This window comes from Nicotiana sylvestris, chromosome 1 (assembly GCF_000393655.2).
Source record: "Nicotiana sylvestris chromosome 1, ASM39365v2, whole genome shotgun sequence".
Classification (NCBI taxonomy): domain Eukaryota; kingdom Viridiplantae; phylum Streptophyta; class Magnoliopsida; order Solanales; family Solanaceae; genus Nicotiana; species Nicotiana sylvestris.
In genome coordinates this window covers 157696656-157713983 of record NC_091057.1, presented here as the reverse complement: position 1 = coordinate 157713983, position 17328 = coordinate 157696656, and the positions used below count along the sequence as shown (strand labels likewise).

General features: G+C 32.2%; 2 protein-coding genes across 2 annotated transcripts; both read left to right on the top strand.

The window, feature by feature from the left end:
* The first annotated feature begins 2440 nt into the window (after positions 1-2440).
* On the top strand, positions 2441-6767 carry LOC104243686 (bifunctional L-3-cyanoalanine synthase/cysteine synthase 2, mitochondrial). Its single transcript, XM_009798923.2, has 10 exons — positions 2441-2879; positions 4446-4555; positions 4714-4771; positions 4939-5202; positions 5281-5418; positions 5644-5695; positions 5811-5890; positions 6032-6091; positions 6365-6445; positions 6535-6767. Exons 1-10 carry the CDS (start codon positions 2733-2735, stop codon positions 6631-6633), a joined length of 1089 nt encoding a protein of 362 aa, XP_009797225.1. The 5' UTR covers positions 2441-2732; the 3' UTR covers positions 6634-6767.
* A 7225-nt stretch (positions 6768-13992) lies between these two features.
* LOC104243694 (uncharacterized) lies at positions 13993-15505 on the top strand. The gene is made up of 3 exons (XM_070155528.1): positions 13993-14070; positions 14265-15087; positions 15183-15505. The coding sequence occupies exons 1-3, from the start codon at positions 13993-13995 to the stop codon at positions 15503-15505; spliced, it is 1224 nt and encodes a 407-aa protein (XP_070011629.1).
* Positions 15506-17328: the final 1823 nt, after the last annotated feature.

Here is a 17328-nt window from a genome sequence, read left to right as displayed (position 1 = left end):
GATGTAAAGGTTAAACCTCAAAGTCTTTAAAAGTATATCCTTCTCAAACCCATGAAAGAAAACAATGAATAAGAAGATTTATTGAAAAAGAGAATTAACTAATATAACTCTTAAGGTACATGCTAATTTTATCATCATTAATAATCTGGAACTTGTAGTAAAAAAATTTAGACTTTAAATGAGAGATAAAGAGACGTGATTGACAAGAGTCAATAACACTAATAATTCTGCAAATATGATGATCCAAAGTAAAATATTAGATAGATATTTTACCCTTTAAAAATAATTTTTTATTGGATAAAATTATAACTATTGTTAAAAATATAAAATTCTTGACGATTTCGTACTAAAATATGAATAAAAATAAACGATTTTTTAAATAAATACTTGAGTTTTTAGAATTAATAGCAAAATAAATTCATTTCACTTATTTTAAAACTATTCATATACGAAAAATTATTTTTCAAGTTGATAAAACTCATATGGTACATAAATTTATTTTTATAAGAAAAATATTGGTAAAAAGAGAAATTAGAGATAGAGCAAACTTGAAGCGACAAGGATAAAACATTAGAAGACAAAACATATTCTAAATGAGTTGTAATTTTTCATGATTCACTATAAAGAATGGTAACTCCCTATATTTTTTTTTACATTACTTCTTGTAAAATATTAACTCAACATTGGCGGAAGCTAACGAGAAAAAAATAATAGTAAGACATTTGAGGACTAATGTGATGACAGATTACTTTTTCTAATTTGTATTTTACAACTCAAATATATTATGTGGTATATATAAAAAAGATAGAGAGAGATTTTCTCAAAATCATATATTCACGAATATAGTATACACGCACAAAGCGCGTACCCTAAGACTAGTAAAATAAAAGTGTATGCCTTTCGGCGAACGACAATGATACATATGGCTTTATTTCTCTACATTTTTCAACACAAACAGCTTATTTAATTACTACTCCGTCAAGTCCACCTTAATTAATTTTTTGGTTTTTTTTTTTGCCCACAATATTTGATTTATTCAAATATCAAAAAAGAAATAACTTTTTTTCTTTCAAAGTTATCCTTGAAGTAAAGAGTCTAGGAGTATTTGTTATATTTTTAATGAACAAATTAAGGTTAATATTGTCATCTTCGTTGTTAATTAATGATAAAAGGTGAATTCGTTAATATGTGTGAAAATAACTAAAAAAAATCAATTAAAATGGAACCAGGAGATTATTTTTTAATTCATTTGCTAAACTCATTCACATGGATGAGTCGATGACAATGGTGATACACATACATAGTTGTGAAATCATTCGCCAAATGGCATTTATGCCAAAAGCAAAACAAGTTACTCCCTCCGGTCCAAAATAAGTAATTTTTTGGCCTTTTTCTTGTGGTCCAAAATAAATGATTTTTCCAGATTTCAAGAATGAATTAATTATTTTTTTCCTATATTGTCCTTGGAGTAAAAAATAGAGGATATATTAATGACAAAAGGTTTCGCATTAATGAAATCTTGAAAATCGTTAATAACATTACTCCTACGTATTCCCTTAGATCACTAGTAGAATTACAAATTTACGAAGGAATCAAACCATTATTTAATTATAATTTCTTGTTTAATTATAATTAAGGTTGAGCATTAAGGTTGTAGGTTAGGGGAAAGTTGTGAATATTTTTAAAGCACACTAGAGTGAGACTAGCCAGTTAGGAGTTAGTCTGAGGATGCTACTGGTCGTCTACTGATGCAGGGTTTTATCTGTTGGTTATTACTATACCTTCCATCTATTTCGTATTTCGTATCTCTTATATTACTGTTATTTTATTATGAGTCTATTGATGGTACTAATATATCGTCTCTTGTTACTTTCTTGAGCCGAGGGTCTCCTGAAAACAACTTCTCTGTCCCTCGGGGTAGGGGTAAGGTCTGCGTACATATTACCCTCCCCAGACCCCACTTGTAAAATTAACTGGCCGTTGTTATTGTTGTTTAATTATAATTTTCCACTACATTCTTTAAATATTTTTACTAGAACAACTGTGATTTTGTAGCTTTTTTTTTTATGTGAATTTCTAAATATATAAATTCTATTAGATTTGGTTAATCAAAGTCCATTTCGTTATCAAACTTAACCTGTATATATTCTGTGTTTTGTCATTCTTTCTAGACGGAGTAGTAGCACAAATTACACAGGAACAATATCATGTGAGCTAGCATCCACCAATTGAAGGTCGTAATGAAATGACTTTATCATTAACTAGAAATTTCGAGTTGAGTTTTAAATATTTAATCGCTTTTGTTAGAGAGCATTTTAGTCTCGATGTAAGATTTTATGGCGTGAATTCAAATTTAGTTAGGACTCAATATGAATAGCGAACACCAAATGAAAACCAAAAAAATATCATGTGAGCTTGCATGTCTTTTTACAACTTGGCAATTTTGGTTGCTAGCTTATTTCATTTTTTTTTTTTATTCTGTCCTTAATACTAATTTTTTATATACCTAAAAGATTGTGGGAGAGAGGGTGAAAAAATAAAATAAAAAATAAAAAAAATACAGCAAAGAAGTCCGATTTGATAATCCAAAGGTTAGACAAATCTTTTCGTTATAAAAAGGGTGTCATATCTTTCAACTGTGAGGTACACAAAAAAAGCTAAGCTATATATCATAGCTTTAATTTTGTGAAAGGTTTCAAGTGCAATTTCTCAGAGCTGTTGAGAATTCATCAATGGCGGCTTTAAGCAGATTGCTGAAGAGATCAAGATACTGTAATAGTAATGTTGATTTCATCACCAGATTGTTCTCTACTCAGCCTTTAGTTCATACTCCCAAATTACAGCTTCCTGTTACTAACATCAAGACTGAAGTTTCTCAAGTTAGTGCAATTAATTAATTCCTTCTCTCTTTCTCCCTATTTTTCTACATTTATGCTCTACCTTTCGTCAATTATGCTTAGTATTCTTTCTCTGTCTTTGTCTTCTTATTTAATTTTTTGAAATGTTTATCTCTTTCTGGATTTTATGTATTTATATAGAGATTTAGCTGAAATTAGTTACTGGTTTCTGGCTGTGGCATTTGAGTTTCCTTTCTTGTGCTTGTATATATCTAAGTGACGTCTCATAACTCAGTGCTGAAAAGTTAACCTTCCGATCATTTATATTTTGATCAATTTATATATAGTTTAATTATTTTAATAAAACAAAAAATAATTCTGATTTGTAACTTTAGTCGATCATCTTTTTCTTTTCTGTATGAGAAATAATGACCATGAAAAGGGTGGGTAAGGTAAAAGTGAATCATTAAACTAACGATATTTTCGAGGAGCCCTTGGTTGTACTATTTGAATTGCTTGTTTTTATTTTCTATTTTTATTTTATTTTTCATTTTCCTTATAATATTCTTTAACTTTAAACCTTTGGGACTTAATTTTTCTTTCTATTGGTAAGATGTTGCAGTTTGATTCGGTACGGAGTGTAAGAAAAGAAAAGAACATTTTTGAAACTTATGGTCTTATGAGCTTAAGGGGTAAAAGTTTTGTGGATATGGATATAAAAGCTTCTCATTGAGTAAAATGAAGAGTGTAAAGTTGAATTATTTCCAATTTTAGAAATCTGTTATTCTTTTTGGAACGGATTAATAAAGAAAATGTGTCGTCTAAATTTAAACAGTGAGAGTATTAGACAAATTATGAAATAAGGATGTATTTCTAGTTTGCTCAAGTTCTTATTACATGAAGGTTTTCCTTTTCAAATAGAGAACCGTGGATTAAGGAAAACAACGTAAAATATTGAGTTAGTCTGATTTGATGGGAACTATAATTGGGATCAAATTATTCTACGTTATTTGAGATTTGATAGTTGTCAAGCTTCAAGATTGACCGAAGACTAAACTATTGGATTAGGTTGACACTTTTGTCAGTATGTTTTGTAGGCACTGAAAAATCAAAGGGATGGGATATAAACAGCCTACCCTAATGCAAGCTTCTTGATTTTTAGTTCTATAAATAAATTTTGCTTTATGAAGTTGGGATGATACTCCCTTCACAATAAATTTATACATTTATGTCGGTTTTGAAATATAATAAGATAATTTTTGGTTGAAGTTGAAAAAGAAAGTACCTGAAAATGAAGTAGAAAAAAAGTAATTGAAAGTTGAAGTTGTATTTGAACATAAATTTCAGTTGAAAAGAAAGTTGAAGTTTTGTGATTGAAAATCATTATTTCACTTGAAATACTCCTCGAGGGAGCTTTAATTTAATATTTCATTTGTATTTGAAATACAAATTATATTGAGCTTCAGTCTGAAGCTCAATGATTTGTAAATAGTGATGGCCAAACTTAAGCTTGCAAATATTGATTTCAGTTTACAAGTGAAGTCATGATCAAACACTCCCCAAATGCTTATGTGATAAATTGACATAGTATTAAATTTCAAATTTCAGCTAATTGGGAAAACACCAATGGTTTATCTTAACAAAGTGACAGAAGGATGTGGAGCTCACATAGCTGTGAAACAAGAGATGTTTCAACCTACTTCTAGCATCAAAGACAGGTATCTTATCTTCTTCATACTTTTCTCCTGTCTATGTTGAGTATTTGTTCGTAACTGGAATGGATCTCATTTGTCTAAAAACTGTATTCTTGTTTGTACATCACTTCTTTGCTTCCACTCTGTATTAAGAAAAAACAATTCTCTTGTATTTGCACCAGACCAGCATTGGCGATGATCGATGATGCAGAAAAAAAAGGCTTAATATCACCTGAAAAGGTAAGTAAATGCAATTCTATCCGGACACTAGCAGGAGTATAAGAACTTGGGACACCGCATTTTTCTCTTATCGTAACATATGATTGTATAAATATTTGTCAGTGCGTAGATTTTAAACTTGACAAGTACTATATGTTATCTTTGACCTAATTCTTGATTATATTTAGACGACATTGATTGAGCCAACATCGGGAAATATGGGGATCAGTATGGCATTTATGGCAGCAATGAAAGGCTACAAAATGGTTTTGACAATGCCGTCATACACAAGCTTAGAGAGGAGAGTGACAATGAGAGCATTTGGAGCCGATTTAGTCCTCACTGATCCAACCAAAGGAATGGGAGGCACTGTTAAGAAAGCTTATGACCTTTTGGAATCTACGCCTAATGCCTTCATGCTTCAACAGTTTTCTAATCCTGCAAACACTCAGGTATTTTGAAGAAACCTTATTTAATCCTATGTTCTTTGTTTCACTATAGGATTCTCAGCTGTTTCACGTTGAAAACAGATTCATTTTGAGACGACTGGTCCTGAGATATGGGAAGAAACTCAGGGTAATGTTGACATTTTTGTCATGGGAATCGGAAGTGGAGGCACGGTCTCTGGTGTTGGACAATATCTGAAATCCAGAAATCCTAACGTCAAGGTAAATCCATACTATCAATGTACTTCTGATTGGCTATGTTCCAGAATGAGTTAAGAAATTTAACTTATATATGCTGGGGAGTGTAAATAATTTTACACTGTCGATGTATTTTAATTTGTTTTATCAAGTAATCTGCCCTTATTAGTTTTTATACACGTCAATACATAGAAGTTAAACTCATAAGTTAACATAACTTCAAGACTATATTTTCTTCTCGTTTGCTAGATATATGGAGTTGAGCCAACTGAAAGCAATATACTGAATGGTGGAAAACCAGGTAATTTTACTTTCATCTTTCAATTTGTCTGTGACATCCTAGTATTTATGAAGTACTCAAATTACTGCATGCTTTTATAAAATTGATAATAATCTTTAAATGACCACCAATACAGGTCCTCATCACATAACAGGGAATGGGGTTGGATTCAAGCCGGATATCCTGGACATGGATATAATGGAGGAAGTTCTGATGGTATGTTAAATTCTTTGTTAATCTGTTTTCTTCTGAAACTGGAAATATCAACAGAATTATGTGATTACCATGTATTCCATTGAATAACAGCTAAGTCATTCATGTAATTGTACATGATCTGTACTTGCTCATGTATTGCAGGTTTCTAGTGATGACGCCGTAAACATGGCTAGGGAGTTGGCAGTCAAGGAAGGGCTCATGGTAAAGTTCAAGATAAATGCATCTTTCTTTTAAAAACCTAGAGCTAAACAACTTGATCAGTACCAACTTGATCTTGTTGCCCCTGAAAACAAACATGCATGAACTGTTTGATTAAGTATGTGTCCGGATAGTCCAAAGTCCCGATCACTCTCATTTTGATAAAAGTATGATAGATCTTTCCATTCTAAACTACATAGTAGTATTCATCTATAGAGTAAATCTATGGTGATTCCTTTATATCATGTAATGAAAAAGCTTATCTCAATTGTATAGGTTGGAATATCGTCTGGAGCTAATACGGTAGCAGCTCTTCAACTTGCTCAAAAACCAGAAAACAAAGGCAAACTCATAGTGGTATGAATATGCCTCAATACTTTTTCTTTGCACATTTTTCAGAATTTATTACTTTGTTGTAGATGTAACTTATTCATTTTCAATTTCAGACTATACATGCAAGTTTTGGAGAGAGGTACTTGTCATCAGTTCTGTATCAAGATCTGAGGAAAGAGGCAGAGAACATGCAACCTGTTTCAGTTGATTAATGTTGCAATTTTACTTATGATGATTATATAGTTGAAGGCTCTGCAAGAAAAATGTATTATTTTTCTAAATAATGTTTATGCTTGATAATTGTTGATGATTCACCTTCCTGAATCCAGAATCCTGCTTATGCTCTGCTCTTGTTGTTGCTGTGTCATAGTATAGAAATCAGTTGGCAGTTAGTTTTAAAAAAAAATTATGAGGACTGAAAAGCAGGACAACTATGTCCTCAATCTTCCTTAGTTATGAATCTTATAGGCAAACAAATCCAGTATTGGTCATTTTTCCACTAAACATGTTAGAATTGACATGGAATATCACTTGGCTATGGATAATCTTAAGCTGTCTGATACGGGCTGGCCCGGTCCAACCTAGCCCAGTTCATGCGGCTTTGGCAATTGACGGGCTAGGTTGGGCCGGCCCAATGTTTCGACGGGTCTTAAAATGATCAACCTAGTCCAGCCCCGCTTTGTGTCACGTTTTAACTTGTGCCCACTTTGCAAAAAAAATTGCAAGCTTACCCGCTTTTTCGCATAACTTCAGCATACGGGGCTGAAGTAACAAAGACAATCACGTAAAACTTCAGCATTCTAGTAGCCGGGCTTGAAGTTTTTATTTTTGTAACTGGCGATCTAGAGCTGGAGTTTTTGTTTTGTAACTAACGAACTTCAGCTCTAGAGCTAGAGCTGAAGTTTTTGTTTTTGTAATTGGCGAACTTCAGCTCTAGAGCTCAAGTTTTTTGTTTTTGTAACTGGCGAAGTTTTTGTTTGTAACTGGCGAAGTTTTTGTTTGTAACTGGCGAACTTCAGCTCTAGAGCAATCTTTATTTAAACAACTTTTGCTTAGGTTTGGCTTCTCTACATTACTTAGGGTTTAGCTTCCACACAAACTTCTGCAAAGTATAGTTCCAAACTATAACTATATCAGCTAAATATTAATATCCAAAATGAGTTAGAATTTGAAGGGTCGTGTTGTTAGATTATGGCACATTCCAGGCCGCGAGAAACCAAAAAATTCTAATTTAATTGAATTAATTATTCAAGATGAAAAAGTGCATACTTTTTTACATATTATTTTTTTCGAGTTGTGATGTATTTTCTTCAACTTATACGCCTTACTAACTTAAATTTCTTTTCAATTTTTTTATTGTAGGAAGATCGAATTCATGCAACTATTGGGATTTTCGTACTTTCACTACAAGCATTAGGAAATGTAAGGTGTCTTACACATAATTAGGTTTTCAATTTTCCAAAATGTTAGTGACAGGGGTTCACCAGAAATTCTTGAGTTTTTACCCATGTTTTTTTGTAGTGATAAACCTCAATACAGAGGACAACTTCTGAAAAATGCACTGCAATATGTCATGAGCATTTGCTACAAAAATGTTCCCTTAGGCACGTGCTACATATTAAGCAAATTGTATAGCATCATTATTTTTTGTGGAACATTCGGAAGCACCAAAATTAGCAGTGATTTTTTAAGAAAAATAGTGTACATCTTCTCAGCTCAAACACGAATAAACATACAAAAACTCCAAAATTTTACAGCTCATCCTACTGGTAACTTAAACTTTTTCATAAGACTAATTTGCTGTAAATTTGGAGCAGAAGTACAACTGCCGAACTGTTCAATTAAAAAAAAATTGACCTTATAACTAAAGCAGCATTGCTTCTGGAGATAAATACTAGTTTGTTTTGTAACTTGAAGAAGAAAACGAATGAGGAGAAGAAAGGGGGCTGAAGTTATTTAAAAAGTGGGTACAAGTTAAAAGTTTAAAAAAAAATAGGTATAGGTTAAATGGGGGCGACCAAATAAGGCGCCCCGTGCAATTTTTACAGTCTTACGTGGGTCACGGGCCCCCACGGGCCGGCCCCTCATTTTTAAAAATTATTTTTTATATTTTCAAAAAATTCAAATTTTAACCTAAAATGCACAACGTGTATATATATACAGACACACACACTTACAAGTCTAAAAATATACTTGATGGATGGAAAACTCTACAAAACTTAATAACTTTTGACATTATTCCAATAGATTACTATAAAACAAAAAGGAGAATAATATTTCATTCATTAAAAGTCAATACTCAAAATAAACTACTCAAAAATCTTTTCAAGGTACTCATGGCATATCTAACACCAACAAATTATCTTCATCAAGTACTTTTGAATAATCTTTTGAAACAAAGATGTCTTAACATCTTCATTTTCATCTAAATTTATAATTATATGTAATGTTAATTAGTTAAACAATAAGAAATAACTAAAAAATTAAGAACAAAAAGTATTCAAATTAAGATAAAAAATATTACCAGTTTGAGATTAAACTACCTTTCTTATTATTTTTAGTTTTTATTTTTTTTATATTTTTAATTAAATACGCTTATTAAGCCCACGGGCCAACCCAGCCCAGCCTCAGTCAAGTCTCATGGACCACATGCTTAACTGGGTCGGACTTAAAAGCCTCGCTTTTCAATGGGTTCCAAAAATTTTAGCCCAGCCATATTAAATTATGGGTTGGGTTGGGTCGGCCCAATGGGCCAAGCCAATGTTGACAACTCTAGATAATCCAAAGCGACTGGAACATATGCGATACTTTTTTCTACAATCAGACCTTTCTATAACAACATCTTTATATAACAGTCATTCACTATAAAAGCCAAGTTTTCCTCATAACCCATTTTTTAAGTTATATTTTACCTCTCTATAATAACTTTTTACCTATAACAACAACAACCATATTTATATCAGAATGATCTTTGTAAAATGACTCCTCTATAACGGCCATATAGAATCTTTAAGATTACTATAACAATTCTAAAAATATGCACACAATCGTTTCCATTAAACAAAGTTTCTATCTTGCATAAGATTTAAAGATTTGCATATGATATCTTTTCCATTGGGCAAATTCTAAAAAAATATTTAGGTAGAAAATTTAACTGTCAAGCTTTTAGATTGTCTTCAAGGGAAAATTATTAGATACTTTTTTGCTGAAATGGACACGAATCTTCGCCAATTCAAGTATTATATCACTAGTAAGAGAATAAAATCTACGAAATAAGCTACAATTATAAAGTTCTTCCATCAATCTTGAAATTAATTATTTTTTAGGTAGCTTTTATATGTCTACCTTATAGCTTAAATCTTTATACTTTTAGTTATGAATTTATTAATAATGTATTAGCTTTCTTCAATATTTAACTAGTGAAATATGCATATCTTTTGATATTTTAAATTTGAATAATTTTCTTATCTTTTATATGTAACATTAAAAAGAAAAAATAATTGATTTTTGGATAATTTTGATCTATAACAGCCAATTTAAACGTCAAATGATGTTATAAGTGTATAACAACCATCACTATAAAAGCCAAAAAATATCTGAACAAACGAGGTTATTATAAAGAGGGTTGACTGTATATATGGGGGGGGGAGGGAAGTACACGGTTAGCCACCAATAACACATGTATTTACTTTTAAGCCAATGTTTAAAATGTCTTTAGTCTTTAGCCACTGCTTTAATAAACTTTAACTGCTCGAACGAAAATATCCTTCTGCTAATGTCTTTTGAACATAACTTCAAGACTTCACGACTACATGTCCTTAACTTTTGAACTTGGAACTCTAAGTTCTGGACTTCAGGACTACATGTCCTTAACTTTTGAACTTAACTTCAGGACTACATGTCCTTAACTTTTGAACTTGTAATTGTAAGTTCAGGACCAAGTGTCCTTAACTTTTGAGCTTGTTAGACTAAGTTCAGGACCTATTGTGCTTAACTTTTGGGCTTCTTAGCCTAAGTTCGGGACCTATTGTCCTTAACTTTTGAGCTTGTTAGTCTAAGTTCAGGACTTCAGGACCTAATGTCCTTAACTTTTGAACTTGTAAATGTAAGTTTAGGACCTATTGTCCTTAACTTTTGGGCTTCTTAGCCTAAGTTCATGACCTATTGTCCTTAACTTTTGAGCTTGTTAGTCTAAGTTCAGGACTTCACGACCTATTGTCCTTAACTTTTGAACTTGTAACTGTAAGTTCAGGACCTATTGTCCTTAACTTTTGAGCTTGTTAGTCTAAGTTCAGGACCAAGTGTCCTTAACTTTTGGACTTGGAACTCGAAGTTCAGGACCAAGTATCCTTAACTTTTGAACTTGTAACTGTAAGTTCAGGATTCATAACGTAGCAGATAACCAAACGTTATTTGTATATTTTCACAAAAAAAATAAAAAAAATAATAATTGCAATTTACCTATAAGATTGATGTCAAATGAAATGCAAAAAATTCTTCCAAAATCATCGTAGTTTGCTATTGATTGTTCCAATAAATAAAACCAAAAATGGTAGTAACCTATACTACAAATTTTAAGAATGTATATCTGTATCGATACTCTGAACCAAAGCACTTCTATCCAATAAATGAACCCATAACGAGATCAACATTGCTAAATGAACGTAACATCGTTTATGTCTTTTGATATTTCTTAATTCTCGTCGATATAGAAGCAACTTGGTATTAGCTATGTTGTGGCGTGATGAATATAAAATATTCATATATTATATACTTAAAATTATACTATTTTCAATAAAGTATTTATATAATATTTCGATTCTCTATATTTTCTAACAATGTTTTGCAGGAGATAAGAATGCTATTAATTAACCAAGAAAATGACAGAAACAAGAATGTCGTAACATATTCACTCCACAATGCAAGAAGATCACGACGCATCTTCTTCATGACGTATCTTCCTCGAGATACATCTTCCTCAAGATGCATCTTCCTCAAGACATATTCTCCTCAAGATGCATCTTCCTCACTTGAGATCACAACACTTCAAGAAGAAATGTACTTCTATAAATAGAAGGCAACTCTCTGTGTATGAAGCATCGGGGAAAAAGGAACAAAAGAGCCACTTTATTTTCTAAAACTTTGGTCACTTATTCTTTCTTGTTCTTCTTTCGTTACTTATAATTTTCAGATTTCCTAGTAGTATTAGCAATATAGGCCATATTATAGAAGTCCTTTCTTTTTCAAATACTCGATAATGGAGTAGTGTCTTTTTGTTGGGATAGTTGATGAAGCTTGATATATATATATATAATAGTTTTCTCAATCTTATTACATACTTGGTCTGAGGTTCTCTAGCTCCACTTTTATATTGTGCTGGGGTGTTAGATTTTAAATAGTTTTCTCAATCTAGCATTCCAAATCTTGATTTTTGCTTACTTCAATTTTAATTCTCACAGAGGAATTGTTATAAGCAATATCATTGATTTTTTAGTAAAAATATTCTCACAAAATTTTTACTACCTCTTAGCACAATTCAGGCAAGACACATATTTCGGTCTTATCGTTACTAGTCGTAAGTCAGTTAATAATATAACCTCAAGGAGTATTATTAATTGTTTACTTTCTAGTGAGCAAAACATAATTGTATTAGCAATAAACAATTATTCATTAGTGAAATATATGCAGAAATTGAGATTTCATTATAAAAATATCGTCAAGTGAATTCAATGATTCCCAACACTTTTTAAATATAAATTTTCCACAAGTTGTTTTTGTTTAAGTAATTTACAAATTTAAAATCCTACTCTTTTCATCAATTTGGTTCTCTCAAATAGTAGCTAAAACATTACAAGTTTGTAGCATAGTTTTTCCAATCTTTGTGGGACGATATCTTAAACTATATTAGAATTTGACTAAGCACGAGCAGGAAAATCATATACACATTGGCCTCGTCAAATTTTTGGCGCCATTGCCGGGGATTGGCATAAATCTACTTCAAATTAAATATTTTATTACTAATTTGAGAATTTATTATTATATGTATTGGTATCCTTATTTTTTTTAGTATTATCATCACCTACTAAATATTTCTATAACTATTACTATTTTATCCATTCTAACGTTTTTTTTTCGTAGTAATATAAAAGTTTTTTTTCTCGTTCTTTGTCATTGTTGTAACTATTATCTACTGTTTTTATTATTAACATGTGTAGATATAATTAATGTGTATATCTTAACTCTTATGATATTATCAGCAACTTCACGTCATAGCACTTTCATCATAATATACTATTTGTACTAACTATCTTTTCCTTTGATATTGATAATTATTATCACTAAGTGTACTATTCACTACTACGACTTTTCTTTTACTATTTTCTTTTAGTGATACTGTTATTGTAGGAATTAAGTTTAATTGTCTTTAAAAAAAACTTTAATTTTCTTTACTTCAAAAAAATAAAAAAAAAATCACTTAGTTTATGACCCGCTCTTCTACAAAAGAGTTGACACATTACAATCCTGAAATTGAAAGATCTCTTCGATTACGCAGGAAAGAACAAACATCATCTTCTCAAAGCGAAGCTTGCGAAGGAATGGAAAACTAGGGAGTAGAAGATATCAATCCACCCGAAGTACCACATGTTCATTTAGAAGATCAATTTGATGAAGTGGCGCCAAGACCAACAAACAGAATCCTAACGGATTATGCTAGACCTGATCGCTTCAACTGTGAATCTAGTGTTAGAAACCCCCAGTAGCAGACAACAACTTTGAAATTAGGACCGGCCTAATTCAAACAATTCAACAATCTTGTATCTTTACAGGAGATTCAAGTGAAGGTCCACATAGTCATTTAATTGATTTTCTGGAACTTGTTGAAACTGCTAAGTATAATGGAGTTCCTCCTGAAGCTATCAAGTTAAGGCTATTTTCTTTTTCTTTAAAAGGAGATGCCAAGACGTGGTTGCAAAGTTTACCTCAGGGGTCAATTACCACGTGGGACTAGATGACTCAGAAGTTTTTGAATAAATATTTTTATCCTACTAAAACAATAAAGTTAAGGCAAGAAATATTTAATTTCTTATGGATTGATACTGAGCAGTTTATCAAGATTGGGAAAGATTAAAAGCAATGTTAAAAAAATGCCGGCACCATGATATTCCTGAACACATGCAGTTGTATATTTTTTATCACGGGTTATAACCCTCTTCTACAAATGTGATTTGATGCAGCTGCAGGAGGTTCTATAATGGGAAAAAACAATAGAAGAAGCATTGCAGTTATTGAATGAAATTTCTGAAAATGCCATTCAATGGCTATCTGAGCGTGTAATCATCAAAAAGACCGCTACGGTAAATCAAGTTGATGCTTTAAACACACTAACACAACAGATTGTTTCTTTGGCACAAAAATTTGAATCTTTTCAGGCGAATACAAAACAATCAAGCCAGTCTGAGGCTTGTGATATGTGTGGAGGAAACCATCTGAATCATGAATGCCAAGCAATAAATCAAAATGATAAACATATCAATGTAATCGGTTACAAGCAGCACCCCTTTGGAAGTCTAATGGCACATAAACATCCAGGATTTCAATGGAGCAATCCAAATAGTGTCGAGAACTCTCAGAGCTTCCAGAAGCCACAGGTATAAGGTCCACCTGGTTACCAAAATCAAAACCATGGGCAATCAAATTTCAGACCTTATCAGCAAGCAACTCCATATCAGCAAATGCCTCAGCAAATACATCCAAGTCATGATGGCCTTTTGTACAAATACATTAAGGTCGCTGATAAAAAAATGGAAAGCAAAATTCAGCCCTTAAAAATTTGGAAATCCAGCTGAGCCAATTGGCAACTCTTGTGTCAGAAAAAATTCAAGGCCCCTTACCAAGCAATACGGAGAAAAACCCAAAGGAACACCTTAAGGTTATCACCTTACGATCAGGTAAGGAGCTTGATGAACCCAATAAAGTCAGAGAAGAAAAGAACCAGTCAGAACAACAGGTAAACAAGGGTAAGAATGTTGAAACACCCTCTAAACCATTAGAAGATAAAGAAGTCAAGAAAAAAGAAGAGAAAAATATTGAAAAAATGATTCCTCCCCCTGTGACAATTCATTTTCCACAAAAAATGAAAAGAGAAAAGCTTGATGGCGAATTTGCAAAGTTTTTAGAAATTTTGAAACAAATTCATATTAATATTCCTTTCACTGATGCTTTGATGCAAATGCCTTCATATGCAAAAAATTTAAAAGAAATTTTGTCAAGTAAAAAGAAATTGGAAGAAATTTCTGTAGTAATGCTTACTGAAAAATGCAGTGCTATACTTCAAAATAAGCTACTACAAAAATTTGGTGATATTGGCAGTTTTACAATTCCATGCACTTTGGGAGGAGTGTATTTTGAAAAAGCACTCTGCGATTCTGGAGCTTCAATAAATTTGATGCCACTTTCTATCTTTAGAAAATTGGATCTTGGTGAAATGAAGGACATAAGTGTTTCTCTTCAATTTGCAGATCAAAGTACTAAGAAACCTAAGGGAATAATTGAAAATGTGTTTATAAGAGTAGATAAGTTTGTTTTCCCTATAGATTTTATAGTACTTGAAATGAAAGAATGTCCTGATGAACCAATTATTTTGGGTAGACTATTTCTTGCTACAGGTAGAGCAATTATAGATGTCCACCAAGGACAGCTAATTATAAGAGTTGATGAAGAAAGGTCATTTTTGACATGCAAAAGATGCTAAGATTTTCAGGAGATGAATCATCATCTTCATGTTTTTCAATTGACATGATTAGTTATCTTATAGATGAATATAGAGATGATCAATTAACTCCAGACCCAATGGAAAGATGTTTGGCCAAATCAGGCATCATACAAGATGATGATTCCATCATCAGAAAAGAAGCTGAAATATTGGAAAAAGATTCTGAGGATCAGGAGATGCAACCAGAAGAAGTTCAACCAAAAATTGAACTCAAAATTCTCCCATCTCATTTAAAATATGCTTATCTTGAAAAAGAACAATGTCCAGTGATTATTTCATCTTCTTTGACTCAGAACAAGAAGAACGATTAATTGAAATCTTGAAAACACACAAAGGAGCCTTAGGGTGGACTATATCAGATATCAAAAGGATTAGTCTAGTTGTTTGTACTCACAGAATCCTTATGGAGGATAGTTACAAGACAATAGTCCAACTCCAAAGGAGATTGAATCCAGCAATGCAGGAAGTGGTAAAAAAGGAGATTGTAAAACTTTTGGCAGCAGGTATCATTAATCCTATTTTAGATAGTCCTTGAGTAAGTCTTGTTCAGGTAGTGCCAAAGAAAGGAGATATGATAGTTATTAAAAATAAAAATAATGAATTCATACCTAACAGGACTGTCACAGGATGGAGAGTATATATTGATTACAGACGTCTCAATGATGTTACTAGAAAAGATCATTTTCCTTTGCCATTTATTGATCAAATGTTGGAAAGAATTGCAGGATATGGGGTTTATTGTTTTCTTGATGGCTATTAAGGGTGTAACCAGATACCAATTGCACCAGAAGATCAAGATAAGACAACCTTCACACGTCCTCATGGAACATATGCTTATAGGAGAATGCCATTTGGTTTGTGCAATGTCCCTGCTACATTTCAGTGTTGCATGTCAGCAATTTTATCTGACATGACCGAGAAATTTCTCGAGATTTTTATGGATGATTTTACACTCTTTGGAAAAACATTTGAGGATTGTCTTTATCACTTGACTTTAGTTCTTAAGGGATGTGAAGAGACAAACTTGATTCTTAATTGGGGAAAATATCATTTTATGGTTATTGAGGGAATTGTTTTAGGACATAAAATCACTGCTAAAGGTATAGAAGTTGATAAGACTAAAATTGATCTTATAGCAGGATTACCCCCTCCCACAACTATTAAAGGCATTAGAAGTTTTCTAGGTCATGCAGGTTTTTACAGACGGTTCATAAAAGATTTTTCAAAAATTTCAAAACCGCTGACTAACCTCTTAATGAAAGATACTAAATTTAATTTTTCAGCTGATTGCCTAGATGTATTTGAGACCCTTAAGAAAAAGTTATCAACTGCCCTTGTAGTCGTGTCCCCTGACTGGAATTAACCTTTTGAGGTTATGTGTGATGCTAGTGATATAGCAGTAGGAGCTGTTTTAGGCCAGAGAAAGAATAAGATTTTCCGTCCCATTTACTATGCTAGTAGAACAATGAATAAGGCTCAACTTAATTATGCCACAACAGAGAAAGAGTTACTAGCAGTAGTATTTGCATTTGATAAATTTCGTACATATTTGATAGGAACTAAGGTCACAGTTTTCACTAATCATGCAACTTTGAAATACCTCTTAGCAAAGAAAGATGCTAGACCTAGATTGTTAAGATGGATTTTACGTATGCAAGAATTTGATCTTGAAATAAAAGATAAAAAGGGAACGGAGAATCAGGTAACTGATCATTTGTCTAGATTAGAAAATTCTCCCCTTGAGTTTAGTGAGATAATGGAAGAATTTCCTGATGAACATATTTTTTTAATCGACTCAGTAGTGACTCAACCACCCTGGTGTACAGATATTGCAAACTACTTGGTTGGAAAGTGGACGTCCCAAGATCTCTCATACCAACAAAGGAAAAAAATTATAACTGATGCTAAGTATTATTTGTGGAACGAACCTTACTTGTTTAAATTTTGTGCAGATAATATCATTAGAAGATGTGTACCTGAAGAAGAGATGACTAAAATTTTATATCACTGCCATGATGGAGCAGTTGGAGGTCATTATGCAGCAAATCGAATAGCTTTTAAGGTTTTGGAAGCTGGATTCTTCTGGCCGACACTCTTTAAAGATGCCCGAACATACGTTGCACAATGTGATAGG

Coding starts and splice junctions, on each gene's coding strand:
- LOC104243686 (XM_009798923.2), top strand. CDS start 2,733: ATGGCGGCTTTAAGCAGATTGCTGAAGAGATCAAGATACTGTAATAGT. Junction 5,419..5,643: donor CCAGAAATCCTAACGTCAAG/GTAAATCCATAC, acceptor CTCGTTTGCTAG/ATATATGGAGTTGAGCCAAC. Junction 5,891..6,031: donor TAATGGAGGAAGTTCTGATG/GTATGTTAAATT, acceptor CATGTATTGCAG/GTTTCTAGTGATGACGCCGT.
- LOC104243694 (XM_070155528.1), top strand. CDS start 13,993: ATGGCACATAAACATCCAGGATTTCAATGGAGCAATCCAAATAGTGTC. Junction 14,071..14,264: donor AGAGCTTCCAGAAGCCACAG/GTATAAGGTCCA, acceptor TTGGAAATCCAG/CTGAGCCAATTGGCAACTCT. Junction 15,088..15,182: donor TAGACTATTTCTTGCTACAG/GTAGAGCAATTA, acceptor TAAGATTTTCAG/GAGATGAATCATCATCTTCA.